At 44.8% G+C, this 22389-nt stretch overlaps 1 protein-coding gene and 1 long non-coding RNA gene across 14 annotated transcripts in view; one reads left to right on the top strand and one right to left on the bottom strand.

Annotated features, from left to right (window-relative positions):
* Positions 1-22389, bottom strand: part of LOC105831688 (chromodomain-helicase-DNA-binding protein 7) — a 26925-nt gene extending 4536 nt beyond the window's left edge. Inside the window, exons 1-18 of one of the 13 annotated variants that reach the window (XM_012672014.3) lie at positions 22133-22389; positions 11081-14263; positions 10591-10926; positions 9659-10059; positions 9228-9581; positions 8832-9123; positions 8260-8760; positions 7924-8148; positions 7520-7836; positions 5294-7450; positions 4916-5005; positions 4014-4211; positions 2875-3301; positions 2508-2793; positions 1094-2367; positions 646-892; positions 283-559; positions 54-198 (exon numbers count right to left, since the gene is read on the bottom strand). In XM_012672014.3, the coding sequence (XP_012527468.2) occupies positions 54-198; positions 283-559; positions 646-892; positions 1094-2367; positions 2508-2793; positions 2875-3301; positions 4014-4211; positions 4916-5005; positions 5294-7450; positions 7520-7836; positions 7924-8148; positions 8260-8760; positions 8832-9123; positions 9228-9581; positions 9659-10059; positions 10591-10926; positions 11081-14158 (10605 nt within the window). In that variant the 5' untranslated portion in view covers positions 14159-14263; positions 22133-22389. The other 12 variants (XM_012672023.3, XM_012672024.3, XM_036287215.1 and 9 more) reach the window with 12 other exon arrangements.
* LOC114254992 lies at positions 19972-20488 on the top strand. Its single transcript, XR_003626322.2, has 2 exons — positions 19972-20058; positions 20194-20488. It is a non-coding gene; the product is annotated as an uncharacterized LOC114254992 (long non-coding RNA).

Raw genomic sequence — 22389 nt, 5'->3', positions numbered from 1 at the left:
TTCAGTAGTTTTAATTGGATATAGAATTATAAATAATAAAAAAATGCACTCACGCAAGCTTTCCTTTTCATGAGCTTGTCTAGCATACTGTCCAATTTTCCTTTATTGCTACTAATTTGTTTATTCTTGTTTGGCATAGAGAAATCTTGCACCTCGTTCATAATGTCCTTGTTATTATCAGAATTTGGTTTTGGATATCTAAAATTAACATTGTCATTGAAATTATTCGAAGATATTGTATTAATTCATTGTATTTCATATAAAGACTTTCAAATGTCTTACCCAGCGGATAGATCAATAGGCGTCAAAGTGCTTGATGTCCCAGGTATTACAGTTGTTTTTCCTGGAATGGGATATTTCAAATCAAAGGGTATATTTGGCGTTCGCGTTTGTTGATGTGCTGGAGGTGGTTGGACCGGCGTGGAGCGTCGCGATTCTTCGGACTGGGACTCATCGTTCATCTCCCAGGTATTCGAGCCGGAGAGAACGACTGGTTTGCTGAGGGGTGCGGGTGATGGCGTACTCAAATGACTGCTATTGAGAAGTGCATGAAGCTTGGCTATAAAATAAACGAAAGAGATTGATAATTACACTCAGTATAATATATTTAATTATTAATAACAAATTTAAAAATTATTAAATTACCTCGCTCGGTCTCGACATCTATAGCGATATGTCTCTTGCGTTTTTTCGAAGCAGAGAAACTGTTATTTCCACTCGTCATAGATTTAGATACTCCGTGATCAGTAGTGATTGTTATCACTTCTGAACATTCCTTTTCGTTTTGTGTAAGCTCCGATTCTTCACCGGCACTGAAGTTTACCGACACCGGCCATTCTTTGTGCTCTATTGCGTGCACGATGTGCATTAAACGAGCTTCGATCGCGTGTTCCTAAGAAGTCGAATCAATAAGTATAATAGAATTCGAGATACATAATAAAATACACTGAGAGCTCATATTTGATGAAATTAATTAAAAAAAAAAATTAAAATGTATATTAAATTTTTATTTTTATATTTAATTTGATGTATAACGGATTATTTCTTTTATATTAATATGTAAATGTGGGATATTAAAAATTAGAAAGTTTACCTTTGGCCACTTTATTGATGTATTAGCGCAACCATGCGCCAAAAGTTGCATCACCGTAGGCTCGTTATTATAATCCGCCGGCTTGTCTCGCAGAACGAATGTATCGATTTGCGTTAGCCGCGACAACGGTTGTATCACTTCCAGATCCGGGAACATCGCCTTCAATTCCGCGGCCTGAACGCTGCACTTCTCTTCGACTTGTGGAACCTTCGCCTTCTCTTTGACAACATCCGAACTTTTTGTTTCTTTCGTCTCGTCTTCTTCTTTAGTCGGTGCGTTATCTAATTTAGCGTTTTTGTTATTATCGTCTTCGGTAGCGGGCTCAACAATAGCTTCAGTATTCTTCTTCTCGATGTTCTCAACCTTCTCCTTAATTTCTGTCTCATTTTTCTCGGCTGTTTCCTTCGCGATGTCTTGCGCTTGCGACTCGTTCAATTTTTCGGTAGATTCGACTTCGTGTTTAACATCTTTTTCCTGAGCCTTGTCCTCCTTGTCGAGTTCCACAACAGTAGGACTCTCTGTATTCTCTGAATTAGGTTCCTTCGCGATCTTCTCATCGATTGACTTGGCAGTGCCTGTCTGAATAGCTTTGGTGCTATCGCATTTAACTGGCTCTATCGCTAGTTCACTTTTTTCCTCGCTCTTTACAGCGATGTCTTTATCCACATCCGATGTTCTCGGAACAGTGGTGATTGTCAACGAACTACCAATAGGTTTCTCTTCAGGTTTAGCTTCCGCTTTGACAATAGTCAATTCCACTTGGCTTTTTTCGGAGTCCGCGTTCTCAGGTTTCTTATCAGTACTTTGGTCTTTGTCTTTTTTCGCACCAACTTTTTCAATTTTCAAAGTTCCCTCACCTTTCTCCAGTTTCACGAGTATTTCATCCTTGTCAAACTTTAAGATATCCTCTCTACTCTCGATCTTTATCGCTTTTTCGGACTTATCCATTATTTTAGGAGTCTGCGTGGCCGCGTACATTCCTCTCGTAAGAAGCTTGTGAAATGAAAAGTCTGGATCGTTCAGTATAGTTATGTCGGTACGGCCAAGACCATGCTTCGCCGCTCCGAGTAACAATTCCTTGTCGTGTTTCCCCGGCTGCCACCAGTCTGGCGTATCCCCTGATGGTTGGCACAATGAGAGTCGTTCTTCGAGATGCGGATGTGACAAGATCTCCTCACGAATCTTGCTCAGGAGGTCAACACGGTCGAGTATTTGTCTCGCTTTGGCAGGACTCAGCTGATCCACTGGAACATCTATAAAATCTGCAACGTCAACTAAATAAAATACTTCACATGTTAGAACAAAAAAATCATATTCAATATTATATATGTATATACATATAAATATAAATTATATATAAATAATAATTTTGAAATTAAATATATTATTTAACAAAATATTTAAAAAAACGCACCTTCCTCTTCGTTCAATTTCGCGTTACAGACTTTCTTGCACATTGCTCTAAATGACATATAATAATCTGTGAGATCGTTGTCCGTTTTCTTGTCAAATCGAGCGATACTTTTGAATTTGGTCCAGTCATACTGGGCTTTCTTCCTGTCGTAATTAACACCGTATGTAGACACCACCCGCAAGAATTCACTTTCTTCGCGACGGGTCCACTTTGCCTTTTGCTCCTCGATACGAGTACGTTCTCGTTCCTTTACTATAGCTTCCATTTTTTCTCTTTTTTCCATTTTCTGCAAATATGACATAAGGCCTAAATGTGATTTCTTAAAATGAATAACAGAGTAACAATAGTAAAAATATTATATACTAACCAAAAGATACATCGCTAGTTGCTGTAAATCCCATCCTTGCATATTCAAGGGCGGTTCGTGCATCATGCCGGTATGATTTATGGAAGCAGTCTCACTCTCCATTCCCATCTTTCCACCAGGTTTCGGAATAATTTTAACGTCCTCCTTTTTACTAACGCTTCGTTGATAGGAGGATATCACGCGACGTAATCGTGTATTAAGATCCACCACAGACGGCCAAGTCTTTTCATCATCCGGGAGAAGACTGTCATTCCCGTCGTGGCTGCTGCCCGCTTCCGGTATTGGCGTATCTGCCTTACTTGAAATGGCAGGGGAATCCGTAGGTGTTTCTCGACTGAATTTGTCGGAGTCCTTAGAGTCTTTTGTCATTGCAGGAGACTCGCCATCCTCCTCGTTTTCCAGACTATTATCGTCTCTACTGCTACTGCTGAAATTTTGGAAATAGTCACAGAATGAGAATAATATTATATCAAACATTTAGTTTCTTCTTTTTAATAAAACAAACAAGATGGTCGTTTGCCACACGAATGTATATACGTGTATAATAAACTTTAAAATTATTTTAACGATATTCTCGTTTAAATTTTATTCCGCAGAATGAAGAGAACTAGAAAAAAAGAAGACAAGATCTATTAATTCAATTTATCGTTTCCTCTCTCGATGTTTCGTAACATTGACTATAAATAGGAAGGCAGTGAAGTTAGATGATCTATTTTAATGCGCGCAGCTTTCTCATATATGCAATAAAATGTCTCTAATAGAAAGGTCTAAACGCAAAAGAAGAATACCATATTCTCAATGTCTCGTCGTAGGTCAAATTAAATTTTCTTCCTTTTTAATCTTCGCTGTATGTACGCATAGTATTCGCACGTCGATAATATTTCGCGAAGAAGATATCGAAAGACGTTAGAGAGCGAGACTAAAGTGAACATTATATACGCCATTTCTATTGCTGAAAATAAAAGCTATGACCGTACAAGCGTATATATATATATATATATATGTATATATAGAAAGCGGTGCAAGCAGCATAAGGTGTTAAGACAGTTAGGCAGAGCATAAAGAAGACGAAAGGAAAGAGCGAAAAAGAGAGAATAAACAAATAATAAATATAAGGAAAAAAATACTAAGATACTCACTCGACGGTACTCTTGTTCTGAGAGTTCTGGAAAGGGGGAGGACAGCTTGTAATGAAAGAAAGCGCGGGGTCAGTCCTCATCTGGTCGTAATTCTCATAGCCGTGTTTGTAGCAGCCGACTATTAAGGATTTATCTGCTGTCATGTCCCACCATTTCGCCGGTCGTTCCGTCAACTGTGGAAGGTCTAGCGGCAACGCACTGCAGGGCGGTTTCGATTTACAAAGTTTGCCAATTTACTTCCGTGCCGATATCAGCGTGTATTCATTAATTTATAGAGGGAAGTTTTAATTAATCATTTTACAAAGGGATTTCAAGGACTATCTCGTTTCGCAACGGAGGATCTTTTATACAAAATTAAAAAAAAATATATATAATACAATACACAAAATATCCGGATTCCTTCTCATCGGGAGTTTAAAATCACACGTTTCCGATTATCTCTTTTTAATTACAGTGCACTGCTTAACTGCAAATTTTATGGCTTACCACTCTGTTGCAGAGATTCGATCATCCTCGCGATAGTTTACCAAGTGTGCAAGAGCGTCTTTCTTTCTTTCTCTCTCTCTCTCTCTCTCTCTCTCGTAGCGATTCGCGAGCGCACGTGTATAATGTTAACGTATTGATACGTGCATACAGGATGGGAAATAAAAACGATTTCGTATTAGTAGCGTAGGGTAAAAAACGAATTGGTAGTCGTTCTGCAGAGCTACGTGGATCAACGCGATCCGGGCTCTATGAGCATTCCTCATACAGGTATAGCTCCCAGGATATCAACAAATACATCGCACATGCAGCTATGCTAAGCTCCGTGGTAAGCACATATGTGAGTATACACGAATCCGTGATAGATGGTAGTCTATGGTACGGAAAAGCGTGAAAAGAGAAAAGGAACGCGGACTCACCTGACGTGAACGCCATCATTAATGTGCTGAACCAGGTCGCCCATAATCTCGTGTTTAATGTAATACAGCATTCGTACGCGCAACAGCACTCTGTAAGATAAAAGACAATCAATCAAATTCCTCAAAATAAAAATTAATAAAAGATTAAAAAATTTAATAAATGTGTTATTAAATTCAATAATTTTATGCAATTAAAAGAGAAACAAGCCTGAGATTTGAAATAATCACTAAAATAGAAAAAGAGCAAGAAAAATATGTAAAGAATACTTATCATCTATAATCATCTATAATATTTTATTTAAAAGAAAAATCTTGCATGAGTCGACTTAAGCTTTCACGATTTAAATTTCTCACAATTTACATAGCTCTAATATTTACTTATTCGCGTGTCGACTAAGATGCTTCCTGTAGTTGCTCTCGAGAAAGATATCCCCGTCAAATTTCTCCGCGTTGCTCCAATGATTGGGATCGCTCGGTCCACCGTTGATGACCGATCCTCGAGTTTCCCTGCCCTCTCGCACTCGACTCTTTTTCTTCTGTCGACTGTTTCTGCTGCCTGTGTTCACTGACACGCTCTTCACTTTTTCGCCGTTCTCGATGGGCGTGATGAGATCCCAGATGAAGCTACGGATCTTCTCGTCACCACGATAATAGCGCAGGCAGTAGAGCAGAATGACGCGCGCGCAATCCTCAACGTCGACCTCACGCCAACCGCGACGAAACTGGCTGTGCTGCAGAATCTCTTCCCAGCGGCCCCAGCCGAACGTCAGCAGTCCGCGCTCGACCTTGAAACATTCGCTGCGCGCCCAACTGCCGTATACCACCTCACCCTCACGCGGCACGTACTCATCATAAAACTTGCGCGACTTCTTGCCGAACTTGTCGCGCCGTTTCTTGCTTCTACCGGACAGGCCGATGCTCGTGTCGTCGTCGCTGTTTTCGTCTGAGCTGTCTAATTCGGACATATCAACCACCGACTCGTCATGACCATAACGCTTAATTTGCGTTCTTCGCCGGGGTTCGGATATCACCAGCTCATCTTCTTCCTTCTTCTCTGTAGTATCGATCTCCGCCTTCTTCGCCCATTTCTTCCAGAAGTCAGGGTCATCAATATTGATATCTGACCGGTTCGACGAACATGCGAAACTTGCTTTCGAGAACGTTGAGCCTTTCTCTGCTTCTATAGTGATAACCTGAGTTCTCCGCTCAAGTATTTGCTCAATATCCTCTTCGCAGAACTTGTCACCAGCATTGTCATCATCCATGATAGCACCATAAGCGCCCTTTTTCAACAGATCCTCTATTTCCTTCTTCGTTAACTGTTTATTGCTAGTTTCTTTGCCTCCTTGACTGGTATTCATGGATTGTAGAATCGCTTTATCGAGTCCCAACTTCAGGGATGCTTTGTCAAACATCTCTCGCTCATACGTGTTGCGACACAGCAAACGATACACCTTGACCATCTTCTGTTGCCCGATTCGATGACAACGAGCTTGCGCTTGTAAATCATTCTGTGGATTCCAATCGCTATCATAAATAATAACAGTGTCAGCCGCGGTCAGATTAATACCGAGCCCACCTGCTTTCGTACAGAGTAAAAAGACAAATCGATCCGAATCAGGCTTACTGTAACGATCAATAGCGGCCTGTCGTAGATTTCCGCGAATTCGACCGTCGATTCTTTCATACGGATACTTTTTGTACAACAAATAGTCCTCAAGTAGATCTAGACACCTTACCATCTGACTAAATATCAAGACTCGATGACCACTGGCTTTCAGTTTTGGCAATAATTTGTCGATTAAGACCATCTTTCCGGAGCTGTTCACTAGGGCATGATAGTACGCCTCAGAATCTTCTTTCTCACCAGTTTTATAATCCAACTGTATTTGATCCTCGGCGCCATTCAATAGAAATGGATGGATACAACACTTTCTCAATTCCATCATCGTGTTCATAAGATTCGGAATGTTGGCCGACGTGGTGCCTTTTGCAAGAAATGAGAAATTTCTCTCGAGAATGCCGCGATAATATTTCTTTTGTATGTTAGTCAGCTCTACCTCGACGACAGTCTCCTCCTTCGGCGCCAATGATTTTTCGACGTCTTCCTTCAAGCGACGTAGCATCATCGGTTTTAAAAGAAGTTGCAGCTTTTGCACTTCGCCTTCGCTGCTCAAATTACCGAATTCCTTCAGGAATGCTTCATTACTTGCAAATTGTTGCGGTTCGAGGAAATTCAACAATGAAAATAGCTCATTCACGTTATTTTGCAACGGTGTGCCTGATAAAAGTACTCTGTGTTCCAGATTCAATTGCCTGAGTCCTTCAAGGAGCTTACAATTTCGATTCTTTAAACGATGAGCTTCATCTATGACACAGACTCTCCAATTGTATCCACGTAGTTCATTAAAATCCGTTATAATAATCTCGAATGTCGTTATCAACACATTGAATTTTACTAAATCTTTGATTTGTTGTCCCTTCTCGTTCTTATAATAAACTTCATATTCTTGAAGCATAGTACGGCTCGCCGCACTGCAATTTAAATTTGTATCAATGACAATTAATTACGTCTTTGTTTATAAATAAAATCAATATACTTACGATCCGTGGTATACTACGACGTTCATGTCGGTCCAGCTTTCAAATTCTCGCTGCCAATTTGGAATAGTTGATAACGGAGCTATAATCAAGAATGGTCCGCGAATTCCGTACTTGTAGATCGCGTCCACGAATGTCAGAGACTGAATCGTCTTTCCTAGTCCCATCTCATCAGCGAGAATACAATTGTGTCCGTTGTACCATGAAAATAACAACCAGTTCAATCCTTCCAATTGATATGGTCTTAAAATGTTATTGTTCTTGTAAACTGGAGATTCTTCTAGCTTCACCCAAGCTGTAGCAGTCGGCTTCTTTTTCGGCTGAAATAGCAAGAATCATACATTTATATAGAAAATAAAATAATCAATGTAAATATATAAATTTAAAATGCATATAAAAATATATACCTTCCATTGTTCCTTAGGTGGTACCTTATTGAATTTCACAAATTGAGCTATCTTTTCGGGATCAACATCCTCTTCTAGTTCCCAGGTAGAATCTTCATACTGCAAAGATCGCCATTTGACCAAAAAATGTCGGACTGTTTCTCCGGTAGTTGGATCTGTATGAGTTGCTTCATCCAAGACTCGGTCAACTTCGACAAAATCTGGATTGAAGGGATCATCTTCCGTCTAAAAGAGAAAGAAAAAGATTTTTGTAAGAAGGAAGGGTTATAAATTATTTTTAACTTTTAATATGTGCAATCATTATCAGTTCAATATAAGATAATAAACATTAAGTACATTCTCGAAAATGTTGGTGTTTTGTTGTTGCTTCTGCTTGAACCTTTTCAGTTTAGCTTGAATACGCTTGTCTCCTTTGTACATCTCCTCCTCCGTTCTCCATTCGCAATGCAAATACGAAAAATTCCGATATTTAACAAAATATTCTTCGACCTCAACAAACTGCGGCTTTGTGTCGACAACGGCGGGAATCTCGGCTGGTTTTGAATCCGTGGGAGGTTCTTCCGATTTCTTCGTATCCTCCTTCTTCACGCTATCGGTTTCACTTTTTTCTTCGTCTTTGATTGTATCCTCGGTCTTTGTTTCTTTTTTGGTATCTTCTGCATCCTCTTCTTTCACGGGATTATCAGATGTCTCATCTTTGTTGTCAGTTGATTCTTCTTTATCCATATTTTTCTCTGGAGGTGGTTCTACTTTAGGTACCACAGGCTTAACTTCTCTCTTTCCCATTCGAGAGCATAAAATATGTTGCACAACCATAGAATCTTCATCTGTAGTGTTCTACAAAACAAAAAAATATAATTAAAAACTTGGAGATTATAGGAACCTATAGCAATTCAAAAGATACATACAATGTATACAAAGTTGGGTTTGTTAGGTCCGACTTCACCGCCTTCACCCTCCTTCTTAACAGCAGCAGGCTTTGCAGCGTTTGCACCGTCTACTTTTTTCGAGAGTTGAGCTTCTTGGATAGGAACATCATCGTCTGAGAATCGCAACATCACATCATCTACGTATTTTTTGCGATGAGTATTTCTCGCTGAACGCCGCTTATTTACATCATCACCAGCTTCTGGTGATGGTGGAGGTGTCGCTGCCAATTCCTCACCGTCAGAATCAGGTGCAATGCGACTCTTGCGTTTCCTATAAAAAAATAACAATAAGATTTGATAATAATTATTTATGCTAACCATTATCAAATTGATCAGTTGATTATTAATCAACCAAAGAATGCTATTATTACTTACTTAGAACTTCTGGAACTTTTTCCCCCAGATGACTTGCCAGTACTCGATCGTTTCCTAGCTGCAGATTTCTTTTTACCACCGCTCGCATTTTCAGCGGTTGCAGTAGTCGTTTCCGAATTTTCATCTTTCTTTTCCTCTTCCGTAACATCCTCCGTTCCTATTTTTTCTTTGCCTTCTTCTTTTACCTCGGATAACAGGGGTTCATTAGTAGAAGAATCCACTTGCTCTTGATCACCTTGTATGGCAGATTCACAGATTTTCGTCTCTGCGTCCTTAACGGCACTGGAATCCGAAACGGCAGTTTCTTCGTTTTCACGTGTGACTTCGTCATCAACGACCTCAGTAGTAGTTTTTCTATAAGAATAATAAATATAATACTATTTTATATAACACGCGACTAACATGTATTCTCTTTTAGACGTCATACTTACTTCCTATTACGTTTTGTGGAATCCTTGTCTTTATCCTTATTTCTTTTCCTTGCTACTTTTGGCGATTTTGGTTCCTTGGGTGGTTTTGGTTCTTTCTTAGGTTTCGGCTCTTTGGGCTCTTTAGGTTCCTTAGGTTTGCGTGGTTTTCGAGGTGAACGTGACTTTCTATTCTTATTCCATTCCTCTTCTATATCGCCAGACGATGGCTTTATATCTTCCGAATCTGCAGCGCTGTCTACTATGTTGCTACTATCGCCTGGAGTGACTTTATTGTCCGATAAAGGTTGCTCAGGTTGCTGAGTGGCAGTGATAGGTGCGGATGCTTCTTTATCGGCTTTTTTACGGCTCTTCTTTGCTCGTGGCGTACCTTTACTGCGACCACGTCCAGTAGTACTAGATACCTATTGTCAGTAACATAACATTTGATAAGTAACAAATGATTTTTGTAAAATCAAGATACAACATACGCAAAAGTAAAAATTAAAAAAAAAAATTTAATAACTTTTTAATCTACATTTACTATACGTAATTTCGTACTTTAAACATTGACAAGACTTTATAAATATTCTTCAACTTTATGTTAGTAAATCGGATTTTTAATATTGCTAAGATATTTCTAAGTTTTTTTATATAATGTATAAAACATAATTAACTTTTTTAAACATAATCAATGTTTATTTCTTGACAAAAATTAGACATTTTAATTGTATTTAATTTAAAATAAAAATAAAAAGATTAAGATTGTGTCATATTACTTGTGTGTTATATTTATTTCAAAATGTGTACATGTCGCATTATTTATTTTTTGTAACATGTAAGCTATAAAAAAATTCTGTTTATAAGCTTGACTCATCTCTTAATACATAAAAATTATGAAAAGTACTTTTTCAATCAATCTTGCATGGTACTATCAATCAATCATGTACACTTACCTGTGGACTATCGACTACAGCAGCTGTAAACATCGGCGTCTGTAGTATACACTGCGGGCCCCCATTACATTGATCATTCGTCTCATGTTGCTGCAACGCCTGCAACTTTTCCTGTAAGGCGACAATCTTCTCCTGAGTTTCCGCAGTCGGCGGTACTGACATGCAGTACAATTCTTGTAACTGCTGTTGCAGTGCAGCTCGTTCTTGATGATGCGAAAGCGGAGCACAAGACGTACCAAAACCGCTAGCTGCGACTGTCGTTTGTGTAGGATTAGTCGGCATGCTGTACATGTTCGGCATTGTATTGCCAGTAATCATGTCACCTCCAGGATGGTACTGTTATTCAAAGATAATTGACTGTATTAAATAGAGAATATGTTGTCATAACTATTTATGTAAAATATTCTACCTTACAAATGTATTTCATATATTACAAAAGATTCTAATTAAAACATATACCATATTAAAATATTATATTTTTTAATAATACCTGATGCGGTGTCTGTGAATTTGGCACAGGAACTGCAGCTTGCGGCGGTAACACTATACCAGCGGTCTGACTGACTGCAGGTATCTGCTGTGCGTTTAAATGTCCGGGTGGCACCTGAGCGTTTTGATTCTGCATCTGAGACGTCGGATTTTGTATCGGCTGAGTTTGCATTTGTGGCGGAATCTGAGGTGGTATGAGCGTGGCACCTTGCGGGATCATAGCAATCTGAGGTTGCATATGAGGTGGTTGTGTCTGTGACGGCGTTGCCGTCGTCGACTGTGCCTGCTGCGTAACGCAAGTTGGGACCTGCTGAGTCACTGGTTGTGCTAACTGAGGCTGTGGTTGCTGCGTCAACTGAGTTTGCGGCTGTCCCAGTTGAGACTGTGGTTGTCCCATTTGAGGCTGTGGTTGTCCCAATTGAGGCTGAGGTGCTGGTGGAATTTGTTGAGGCTGCACCGGTTGCGCTTGATTCAATACGGATTGAGGCTGGGGAATTTGTGATTGTTGAGCAGGTGCAATTTGTTGTAGCTGTTGCTGTTGTTGTTGTGATGATGGCTGCGGTTGAGGTATTTGCTGCTGTGATTGCAATTGCTGATTTATTTGAACAGGTTGTGATTGAGTTATCTGAGATTGTTGTGGCGATTGTAACTGCGGTTGAGGAGGCGGTATTGTTGCCTGAGACTGGACTATCTGTGGTTGAGCCACAGTTGAGTGAAGCTGTTGCACTGGTTGCTGCACTGATTGCTGCACCGGCTGCTGTGGAGGACAATTGATAGACTGTTGAGTATGTTGCGATTGTTGCTGTTGTCCTACGGTTTGTTGTGGATGCGTTGTACTGCTCAATGACGGCTGATGTACTTCCATACCTTGTTCTTGTGGTTTCGTTTCACACACACTCAAAGTCTCAATACTAGAAACGGGAGTTGGAATCGGTGCGGCAACTGTTTGTTGTTGCTGTTGTAATGACGTGGTCACATTTGTGCATTCCACATTGCCACTTGTGCTGGATGCGGGAAGAGACTGCACCGTTTCTATCGGAGGTATGCTTGCCGGTGTGGGAATATTTCCTACCGTAGATGTATGATCTAAGGGTAAATTATTATTCTGCGAATTATTTTGTGCCAATGTATCCACTTGTGATGGAACGAGTTGCGCGGTTACGTCCGGTTGCTGATTCTGTTGAGCGCTCTGGTGTAAAGAAGGCTCGGGTTCTGGTTGTTTCGGGGTTTCGATCGGGTTCTGCACGATATTCTCCGTCATCGTCGTCGGTTCTCTTGTTGTCGTTGTGCTCGTCGTTGTCGCCGTTTCCACAACGCTATGAACAGTACTCTCCGGTCCAGCGACGGGGCACATCGGAGCACTCTGCTCGGATACTATCGGTGCCTGCTGAGGCTGTTCTACCATGCTACTTCTTTCGTCGTTAACGCCAATGCTTGGCCTAATTTGCGACTGTTGCTGCTGCTGCTGTGGTTGTTGTTGTTGCTGTTGTTGCTGTTGCGGATGCGATTGCCATTGAGCAGGCATCGACATTCTGGGCCCCGTAACTGGGCCTGACATCGGACTCTGTGCTGTTGGCTGCTGCGGTAGAACATTCGGTGTCTGCGACATTGGCGGACGTGTTTGGAACTGATTATACTGGTCTGGAGCAGGGACGCTGGAGTTGGACACGGCAACGCCCGGCATCACCATTTGCTCGAGAGCCTGCAGAGTAGTTTGCTGTTGCTGTGATGTTGGATTCATTTGCATAGACGTGGGCGGACACGGTGATACCGACATCGCGCTAGCTTGATTACCCTGCTGATGAGGAAGTTGAACGTGAGGATGTGGCGACAATGTGGTAGGTTTAGCGGGCGACATGATGGGTCGGGGTGACATTTGCTGCTGCACCGCTGGCGGACGCGGGGACATCTGCGGTCGCGGCGACATTTGCGGCGATAACTGTGGGAAAGCAGCGCGATACTGTGGACTCGTCGAGTGTTTAGCCGGTGCCGTGCCGAACTGTTGCTGTGGCGGAGCCGAGTGTTGCGGCTGATTGAACATTGATGCATGATGAGGATACTGGGGATCCATCGTTGGCTGTTGCTGCGCGTTCGGATGTTGAGAGGTGTGCTGAGGATATTGTTGAGGATGAGACGGATGCGGTTGATGGGTCGGATGCGCCGGATGATGGTGCGGCATTCTCGTCTGAGGCGGTTGCTGAGCCTGCTGCTGCTGATGAATTGCCGAGGCAAAGCCGGGATATCCGGGAGACGCCTGATACATCGCCGCTACCGAATTGCCTTGCTGATAGTGCTGCTGCTGTCCAACCATATGTTGATAGACTCCGCCGGTCGCGCTAGGTTGCATCGACTGATGCAAAACCCCCATGTTACCTATCATTCCCTGTTGACCAAAGTGTTGCTGCTGCTGCTGCTGCTGCTGCTGCTGTTGCTGCTGCATCTTTTGATTGATAACGCCAGCTTGGTCTTGCTGATGAGAATACTGTGGCGGCATGTGTTGCCTGTACGTGGCAGGCTGCGGAGCCATCTGATTGTAATGCCTCTGCATCTGTGGATAACCACTACCATTACCCGGCCAACCTTGCTGGCTGGGATCCATACTCATGTTGGCTCTCGCCATCGAGTGTTGCTGCTCCATAGAATACATATTGTCATTGTAGCTAGGATACTGACCAGCGCTACCCGGATGAGGCCCCCTGTGCTGTTGCGGTGCAATGTTACGAGTCTGATTTTGAAACGCGCCCGGCACCATAGCACGCTGAGGTGTGGCGCTATTATCGAACGTACCGAGATTTTGGTTAAACATGCTGCGCTGCTGCGACGGATTTTGCAATTGATTCGAGCCACCAAATTCAGATCCGCCGAATGAGGTTAACTTTTGTATCGGAGATTCTTGAGAAATGTTATAGGATTGGCTAATGTAACTCCCTCCTCCATTAGGGCCAGAATTCAGACCGTCTCTAGACACCGCTACGGGATTATTCGCAGGCGCAGGATCGAAGTGATCGTTCCCTCCGAGATCAGGAAGAGCCTCGAGCATCGAGCCACTGACATCTTCACCAAACAGATCGTAGTCCATGTCTACGCTGAAGGACTCCTCGTCCCCATTTCAGGCTTAGGAGAATATTGTACGATCTTTTTTATAGCCAGTAACGTGCCCATGGTAAACCCAAGCTCTTGCTGTCTGAAACAATTAAAAAAACTTTACATACTCCGGGCACTTCTCCGGGTTTCCGAGAGTTCGCTATTCTACGATAAACACGGTAGAAGAATTCTACATATCGATTCTCTCTTCGTCGAAGCGACATACGCCAAAGGGGAAAAGCTATACGCTTATGGTTCAATTCCTCATAATCGCTATAACTTTTCCCCCTCGGAATATATCCCAGCTTGCAACATCTGGCATCATAATTTTATATCAAGACCTTAGAATTATGTGCGTATTTCATTATTTTATGTACTAAGAAGATGGTCGCAAACGGTTCTGCAAAACGCGCGAGGAATGCGAATTGAGAAGGGAGGGAAATACGTCCGTGTAAATCAAGAACAAATATATTAATAATGCAAAAAGCAATCGCCAAATTCGCGAACGAGATATATTTCGCCGTAATTGGGGCATGATAATTGCCACCTTTCGCGGAATGTTTCGCGACAGAGAAGTTGTAACTGAAGAAACGTTCAAGGCGACAACACAAAAAAAGTAATATATATATCAGGGTGCTTTCGGGCATTGCCGGGCACTCGTATCCACGTAGGTCCTTTCCTTCTCAAGACGGATTCTCTACCCAGACAACTATCCTTCCGTGCCTAAATATCATACGAATGTTTCGACATACCGAGATATTTGCGGAAAATACATTTTCGCGCTACGGCGTATCCCGGCGCTATTAGGTTCTAACAGGGAACGAACGCAATAATTTTCCATGAATGAAAAATCGAGGTTTCCCAGAGAAAGACAGCGAGAGAGAGAGAGAGAGAGAGAGAGAGAAAGAGAGAGAGAGAGAGAGAGAGAGAGAGAGAGAGAGAGAGAGAAAGAGAGAGAGAAACGCATGAGTGAGGGGTAAGAGGGGCGGCAGGAGCGGCATTATTAGACACGCCGCGGACAGCGGGAATAAATGAAAAGCGCTGTACGACGCGAAGCGAGACGCGCGCGAGAAGCGGCACTCGCACGAACGGCGGCCGCGCCGGTGGAGAGTGCTATATTCTTTTTCCGGCGCGTGGAACCGCCGCGCTAACGGCGCGTCGCGTCGCCTCGCGTGATTTGTGTATTTACGCGAAATTATCGTAAACCACAAACGGAGTTTGTCCAACGATTTAACAACGTGCGAGACACGCGTGTCTCGTATACATAAGCGTACAGCGTACACGGGCGAACGTTTTCGGGCGAGCTGCCGCAGTTTTTTTTTGTCTCTTCTCTCGTACGATAGCGAGCGACGAGATTGTAGAGCGAGGGAATTAAAGTCGAAGACGCGAGAGAGAGAAAGAGGGGAAAGGAGAGAAAGGTATCACGCACGGTGGTGTGCGCCCAACTTTTACCGAAACCGTGACAGCGACACCGCGAGGTACCGCCGGGCGCGAGCGAACAATACCCGCGGCTTCCTTAACGTGAAACAATATGGCATTGCTGTCCGGTAATAAAACAAACCGTCCCGTCGCGGGCTGACGAAAATCCGCGCGATATCGCCGATCGATAGGCAACGTCGAAGAAGCGAACGCCGGGGAAACGCGCGAGAAAGAGCGAGAGAGGGAGAGAGAGGAATAAAACAAAAAATTGGGGCAACGTACAAACCTGATACACACTGACAAATACAGCGCGACGCGCGACAGTGGATGGAGAGGGGAGCAGAGGGGGGGAGGCGGAAGAATGAGAGAAAGAGAGAGAGGAGAACGTTCTCGTGTCTCGGTGGAAAACGAACAAAAATACATTCGATGTGTGCGTGCGCGAGTGAGCGAGATGACGAGAAAGAGAGAACGAACGAACGAACGAATGAGCGAACTGCATCGACGGACGAACGGACGGATAGACAGACGAACGGTGGTAAGAAAAAAGGAGAGGCTCTATATACTTTCTCTCTCTCTCTGTGTGTGTGTGTGTGTGTGTGTGTGTGTGTCTCATCACGGCGGTTCACGCTCGGCCGTATTTCATCGTCGCGTCTTTACAGCCAACGTAAAGTAAGGAAGCCGCCTGTATGTGCGCACGGCTTGTTGCAGGGTTATGGCATACGCTGAAATCGGCGTCGCGGCGAGACCAAGTCTCTCACATGAGAAAGCGTCGTCGTCATCGTCGTCGGACGGTCACTCGCGTCGTTGACACATCGACGACGACGACGACAAACGGTGAAGAGAAGAGAAAAAAGAGAGAGAGAGAGAGAGAGAGAGAGAGAGAGAGAGAGAGAGAGAGAGAGAGAGAGAAACGACGGGCCCAATGACTACGGAAAGTACGCCATTATCGCGGAAGAGAAAAGGAGAGGAAGGAGAGGGAGAGGGAGGGAGGGAGGGAGAGAGAGAGAGAGAGAGAGAGAAAGAAGGACGAAAGAGCGCAAGGAAGAGCGAGCGAGAGGGATTTCCGTTCGGGGCCACCGCGAGAGAGAGAATTCGTCGTTATCGCGCGGCCACCTCGCGACGACGCTCGATATTCCCGACATCGGGCGGCAGCGCGTCACTCCGCGTCGCACCGTCTCTCCGTGCCCACACACACACGCACACACGTTACTCTCTTTCTTGCGGCGACGACGAGCGAATGAAACGAGCCAGCCAGATGAGAGAGAGTACACACACACCGTTCGCTTTTCTCTTGTGGAGTATCTCACTAGGGCTAAGGACGCGCTGTTGCACGCCACCGGCGGCGTTTCGTTTCAGAAAACCACCCTCGTCCGTCTCTATCTGCCTGCCTGTCTGTCGTTCGTCTGTCGCGTGTGCGCGCGCGCGCGATACGTTAAACTACATACATACATACATACATACGTGCGTACGTCGTGCGTGCGTGCGTTCACGCGATTTTCACTGGCGGTGGCTGCTGCTGCTGTTGTTGCGGCGGCCAGCGGTGTGGCAGCACGGATCATCGAGGTGCAAGCGTGTCCCGCGGGCTCAAATCATTCTGCACGTACACATCTACATAACGCGTATTACATACGTATATCTTATCTCTCTCTCTCTTTCTCTCGTGCTCATTCACGAGCACATATATGATTCGCTCGCTCCGTCTCACTCTCCCCACCACCGCGCGTGGAGAACACTGCTACTACACTATTACTCCTCTCCGTCCTCCGTCCTCGCTTACCCCGTTCCGTCCCGTTCCAGCACGGAGAAAGAGAAAGATGACGGCGGCGAGGAGGACAAGGAGGAGGAGCAGGAGGTGGAGGAGGAGAGGCCGCCACCATACCACGCTTACACTATACTGTTTCCCCGCAAGAAAACGCGCCCCGGAGTATCGGAGTCGCCGGTGTGTTACGGACGAGAGAGCGAGCACCTCTAGCGCGCAGGCGGCACCAGGCCGCGCACACCGCTCTCGCTCGACGCACCACCTGGCGGCGTGCGCATCTCCCGACCTCCTCTTCCTCTCTCTCTCTCTCTTTTACGCGCGCGCGCGCCCGTGTTGCTGTGTGCAAACGTGCAGTCGTGTCGCTGGTTCGTTCGCCGGCTCTCTCGATCCGGTGTTTACGCTCGTGTCTGTGTGTGTGTGTGTGTGTGTGTCGTGTTTGCGCGCGCGCGTACACGGCAACCGAAGAGCGTACCTACTCTCGCTCGTAAATTGTTTTAGGTCTGTTTTACCTGCGTATTCCGCATTCGAAGCGAAATGAATATATCTTTCTCCGGGCTACGCTCCGAGAGAGAAAGAGAGACAGAGAATAGGAAACGCGGATCACAACGGACGGACGGACGGACGGACGGACGGACCGATCCGACAAGATCCGTTAGCTCCGCTAGCTTTACCTGCGGCCCCTTTTGACACTTTTGACGCGCCGAATTTGAGAATAAATACACGCACGACGTGTATTTTCGAAGAAGGCGGGGAGGAGGAAAGAAATAAAACTTTTTTTTCCTCTCCGGAGGAACGAAAGAAAATGTACAAAGTGGAGTCGGTCGATTCGGTTCTGCTGCCTGCCGTTGTTTTAAATCGCCGGTCCCTCCTTGAGATTTTCGTCCTTCACGCCACGACGCGTTTACTAATCTACAATTGTCCTCGTTTTGACCGACGGTGTACAGAGTGTGACGGTACGGATTTGGAAAGGGCGGACCTGACGGTCTCGTCCCTTCCTCGCACTTTTCGTGTCGCGCACGTCGTGCAGGACCGCGCGATCCGTTCCTCCGCGAATTCCTCGGCTAATTGCCTGATAACATCTCACATGTATAATATTTGCAGGCAGGGTGCAGACGCGGACGGGAAAAAACATCCAACATCTCTCACGCGCGCGATCGAATGGGGGGTTCATACACGCGAATCCTCAGACGGAGAATCCCGGAATGAGATTGTTGTTTTCCTATGTATTCCGACATCTACGATTCGACAATCGTTTCAGAAGTCCGGAAGTACCTTTCAGCTGAACTTGCATCGTTTATCTCTTCTTCTTATCTCCCACCTTCCTTTCCTCCCCCCTCTCTCCATTGATAAGAAAAGGAAGAAAGTTGAACTGCAAATGGGTTCCTTGATTCTTCAAACACTTTTTTTCATACAATGATCAATTTATAATAGGGATAAGCTTTAAAAAAAATTATTAATCAGATGATTAATCGTAAACTGATAAATCATAGATAATTATTCACTCATTTGATTATAATCGGTCAGTTTTTTACAGCTTAAAACTTGCTATCGTTTATTGTAGATTGATCCTTGAGCCAGTGGCACGTAGAAAAACAGTAAGCAATCGATAAATGAATTGGTAAGTGGATAGTGGAAACGTAAGTCTCGATCTACAATGAAGATTTAAGCCTTAAGCTGTAAGAAATTGGTTAACCATCGATTTTTAGAAAAATACTCAATTACAATTAATAAATTTCTTAAGGCTTAAAGCTTAAATCTTTATTATATGTCGAGATTACGACAAGAAATATCAAAAATATTAATCTCCATACGTTTTTCTGTTTAGGTTTTTCTATATATGCCCAGTCTTACATAACACAACAGAAAACTTTAAATAAGATTCTATTTTGAATTCGGACAGATCGTCCCGTCCTTTCTGTTATTAAGTTAACGTCAACCCTTTTGGTTACTGTCGATAACATCGATATTGCGAGTACGTCAATCCTGAAACCAGAAACATATTGCGAGGACCCGGCGCTAACTTCAAGTCGCCGGCGTGCTCGCGGCAGTTTCCTCTTGCTTAAATTTTTCTTGTACTTCGCGATTTCGAAAGCAATTTGAATTCTAATAATTGTATTCTATGACGTTCGGCGTGATGCGTATCACTAGACGAAAGAAACGTTGAAAAATACGCGTTCGTGTATACAAAAATAGTTCGTGAACGTACGAAAAGTATGTTTTTTTTTCGTACGTTCCAGAATTAAATGCGAGACAGAAGAGCATCGTCGAAACGTGCTTTCCGAGTACTCCGCCTGGGAGAGCGAGAGGGAGGAGGAGGGATCATAATTATTACAATGATCGAACGGCGGCGCGACACAGACGAAATGGCAAGCAGGACGATAACAATCGAACTAGCGATACGCCAATGGGGGATTTTAATTATGGCGTGTTGTCTGTCGGAAACGCAAAGAAAAATGGAAATGAGGCTTACAAAGTGCTCGTGCTCTCTTTACAGTGGACAAATTTATGGATTCCCCGAGCATCCCCGCGCGCGCGCACGTGTGTGTGTGTGTGTGTGTGTGTGTGCGAATTTAGTGAAAGGATAGGCAATAACGGGAGACAGAGAGACAGAGAAAGAGAAAGAAAGAGAGAGAGAGAGAGGAAGAGAGAAAGACAACGGAGAGAACAACGCTACGGACGAGTCGCACTGGCAACGCATCGGGTATTCAATATCGCGGGTAAAGGCGCACCGCGCAATTGGTAGCGGCAAGACAGGAGTCGAAATTACACGAGAAAGAGGACCAATCAGATTTTAGCTTATAAAGTTCGATAGCCGCGCGTAGGATATTCGATTAACCAATCGTATTCCGCAGGTATCGATTCGAATACATCTCCCGATGTGCCACGCTCAAATGGCAGCCGAACGTGGCGGCGACGGGGACGACGAGCTGCTGCCGCCACCGCTGCCGCCGCCGATGATGATGATGACGAGAACGAGGAGTCGAGCGTTTCGAAGAGACGACGAGAGTTTCTCTCTCTTTCTCTTTCTCTCTATTTCTTCGCTCTCCACCTCGACAGTCACTGAATGCGAAAACCCGTGACTAATTAGTTATGGAGAAAAATTGACAGACGACGTCCAGCTGCGAAATAAATCTCGTTACTGTTTTACTGGTTCGATTTATTCCTTCCCTCTACAATTCCTTCTTTTGTTTCTCGGAGACGAATTCTCGAAATGTTCGAAACGCCGTGAAAGTTGAATCATTCTGATCCGGTCGTGCGTGTTTATCTTGCTCGAGCGTGTCGAGGGAAGAGATTCTATACGAATCCCTATACATTCAGAAGGATTCTACGAGAAATCCTACCACGAGGCATGTATCAGGATTTCGTTGATACGTGCGCACGTAAATAATGGGAAACTCGCGTCTCGCCGGCAAAATGTCGCGTATATTTTATTTAAATGATCGTTACACACATACACACACACACACGTGCGCGCGCGCGCGTAACAGCAATCGTACCCGATCCCTTTAAAGGAAGGCTCTCAAACATCACACTCGCCGAGCCGGTAACGCCAAACACTCGCAATATTCTGCAATGATACGACAAACTCGGAGCAATTTGTGCGAAAGGAAAAAAAGAATCGAACGGCACAGCCACACTTGCGATTACTTAATTATCGCAACTCCGTGGAAGATCGTAAAGCGACGAAACGCTCGTGTAACGAAGACACGGATGTCGAAGGAATCGGGAGAAACAAATTAAATTATTTGAAAAAATTCGCCTCGAAGTCGGAAGCGGCACTAGGAAACGGAGAAGAGTAAAGAAATAAAGAAAGAAAAAATGATCGCCTAGGGGGATCTCCAAGTAGCGAGACCGGTGCGGAGTCGTGGAGTGTGGAGAATCAACGCTTCATTTTTGACATTAAACAACTAGGTATAGAGGCACAGGACTCACAATTGTGCGAGCGGCGATCCCGTCTCTCTCTTTCCCAAAGTCCATCTAAAGAAAACGAGAAAGACGTCCCCCCAGGTAGGTAGACGTCGAGAGGTAAGGAAAGGAGGAGGGGAGGGAAGAGACAGAGAGTGAAGAAACGAGCGAAGGGAGGGAGGTAGGGGTGGGAGAGGAGAGGGCTACCACACGAATGTTCGCTCAATCGTTATCTCGGTGTCCATTTTGTTTGGTTTAATTACTGAAGAGGCGTCGGTGGTGGTGTTGGCGATGGTGGTAGTGGTGGCGGTGCCGATGCCGCTGCCGTGGGTTACGTTGACACAACACGACGATGACGGCGATAGCCCTTCGATAGCCGTCGCCGCCACTACTGTCTTGGAGAGACGTCCAGAGACATCCGAGAGAGAGAGAGAGAGAGAAAGAAAGACGACCGCACACGCATAGAAAATTGTGTAGAGGGAGAGAAAGAGAGAGCACGCGTGCGCGCGCGCGCTCGAAACAGAGAGGGGAGGGGGAAGGAAAAGACACAGGGAGAAAGAAAAGAGATACGGAAGATCCGAGCTCCAGCACAGACGCCGCGGCACGCGCTCGCGCGCGCGTACACACACACACACACACACACACACATGCGAGCGAGCGAGCGCGTTTATCAGAGGCGTGTATTAGATTGCACGAGCGAACTCGCGGGAACACACTTCCCTCGCCGTGGTCACGGCGCGCACTCACGGTCGTGTGCATACATACATCTCGCACTTGATAATCCCGCAGCATCAGTCGGTCCGGTCGGTTGGTCCGGTCGTACTGCGGTAACCTAATTCCACGGGGTGGGAGGGGCAGGAGGGGGACAAACGATGTTCTCCGTACCTGTGTGCTCCTCGTACCTGCCGCCGCGTTCCTTCTCCCCATTCACTTCGTAAACTCGCGTGTGCCCGTACGTACGCGCAAGTACGCGACGTACGCGGTGTGTCGCTCGCGACGACGACGTCACCAGGAATCTCTCTCGCGGCACACTCTCTCCGTTCCGCTGCCACTCTTTTTCCGCACTCTCTTAAACACGTCCACCCGTCCGTCCCGTCGGCCGAGAGTCGACGACCACACACGCACACGCGGCAACGACACGG

The sequence above is a fragment of the Monomorium pharaonis genome, chromosome 5 (genome assembly GCF_013373865.1).
Source record: "Monomorium pharaonis isolate MP-MQ-018 chromosome 5, ASM1337386v2, whole genome shotgun sequence".
In the NCBI taxonomy this organism is placed as follows: domain Eukaryota; kingdom Metazoa; phylum Arthropoda; class Insecta; order Hymenoptera; family Formicidae; genus Monomorium; species Monomorium pharaonis.
The sequence above is the reverse complement of the archived record's forward strand: the minus strand, read 5'-3'. Positions and strand labels throughout refer to the sequence as shown.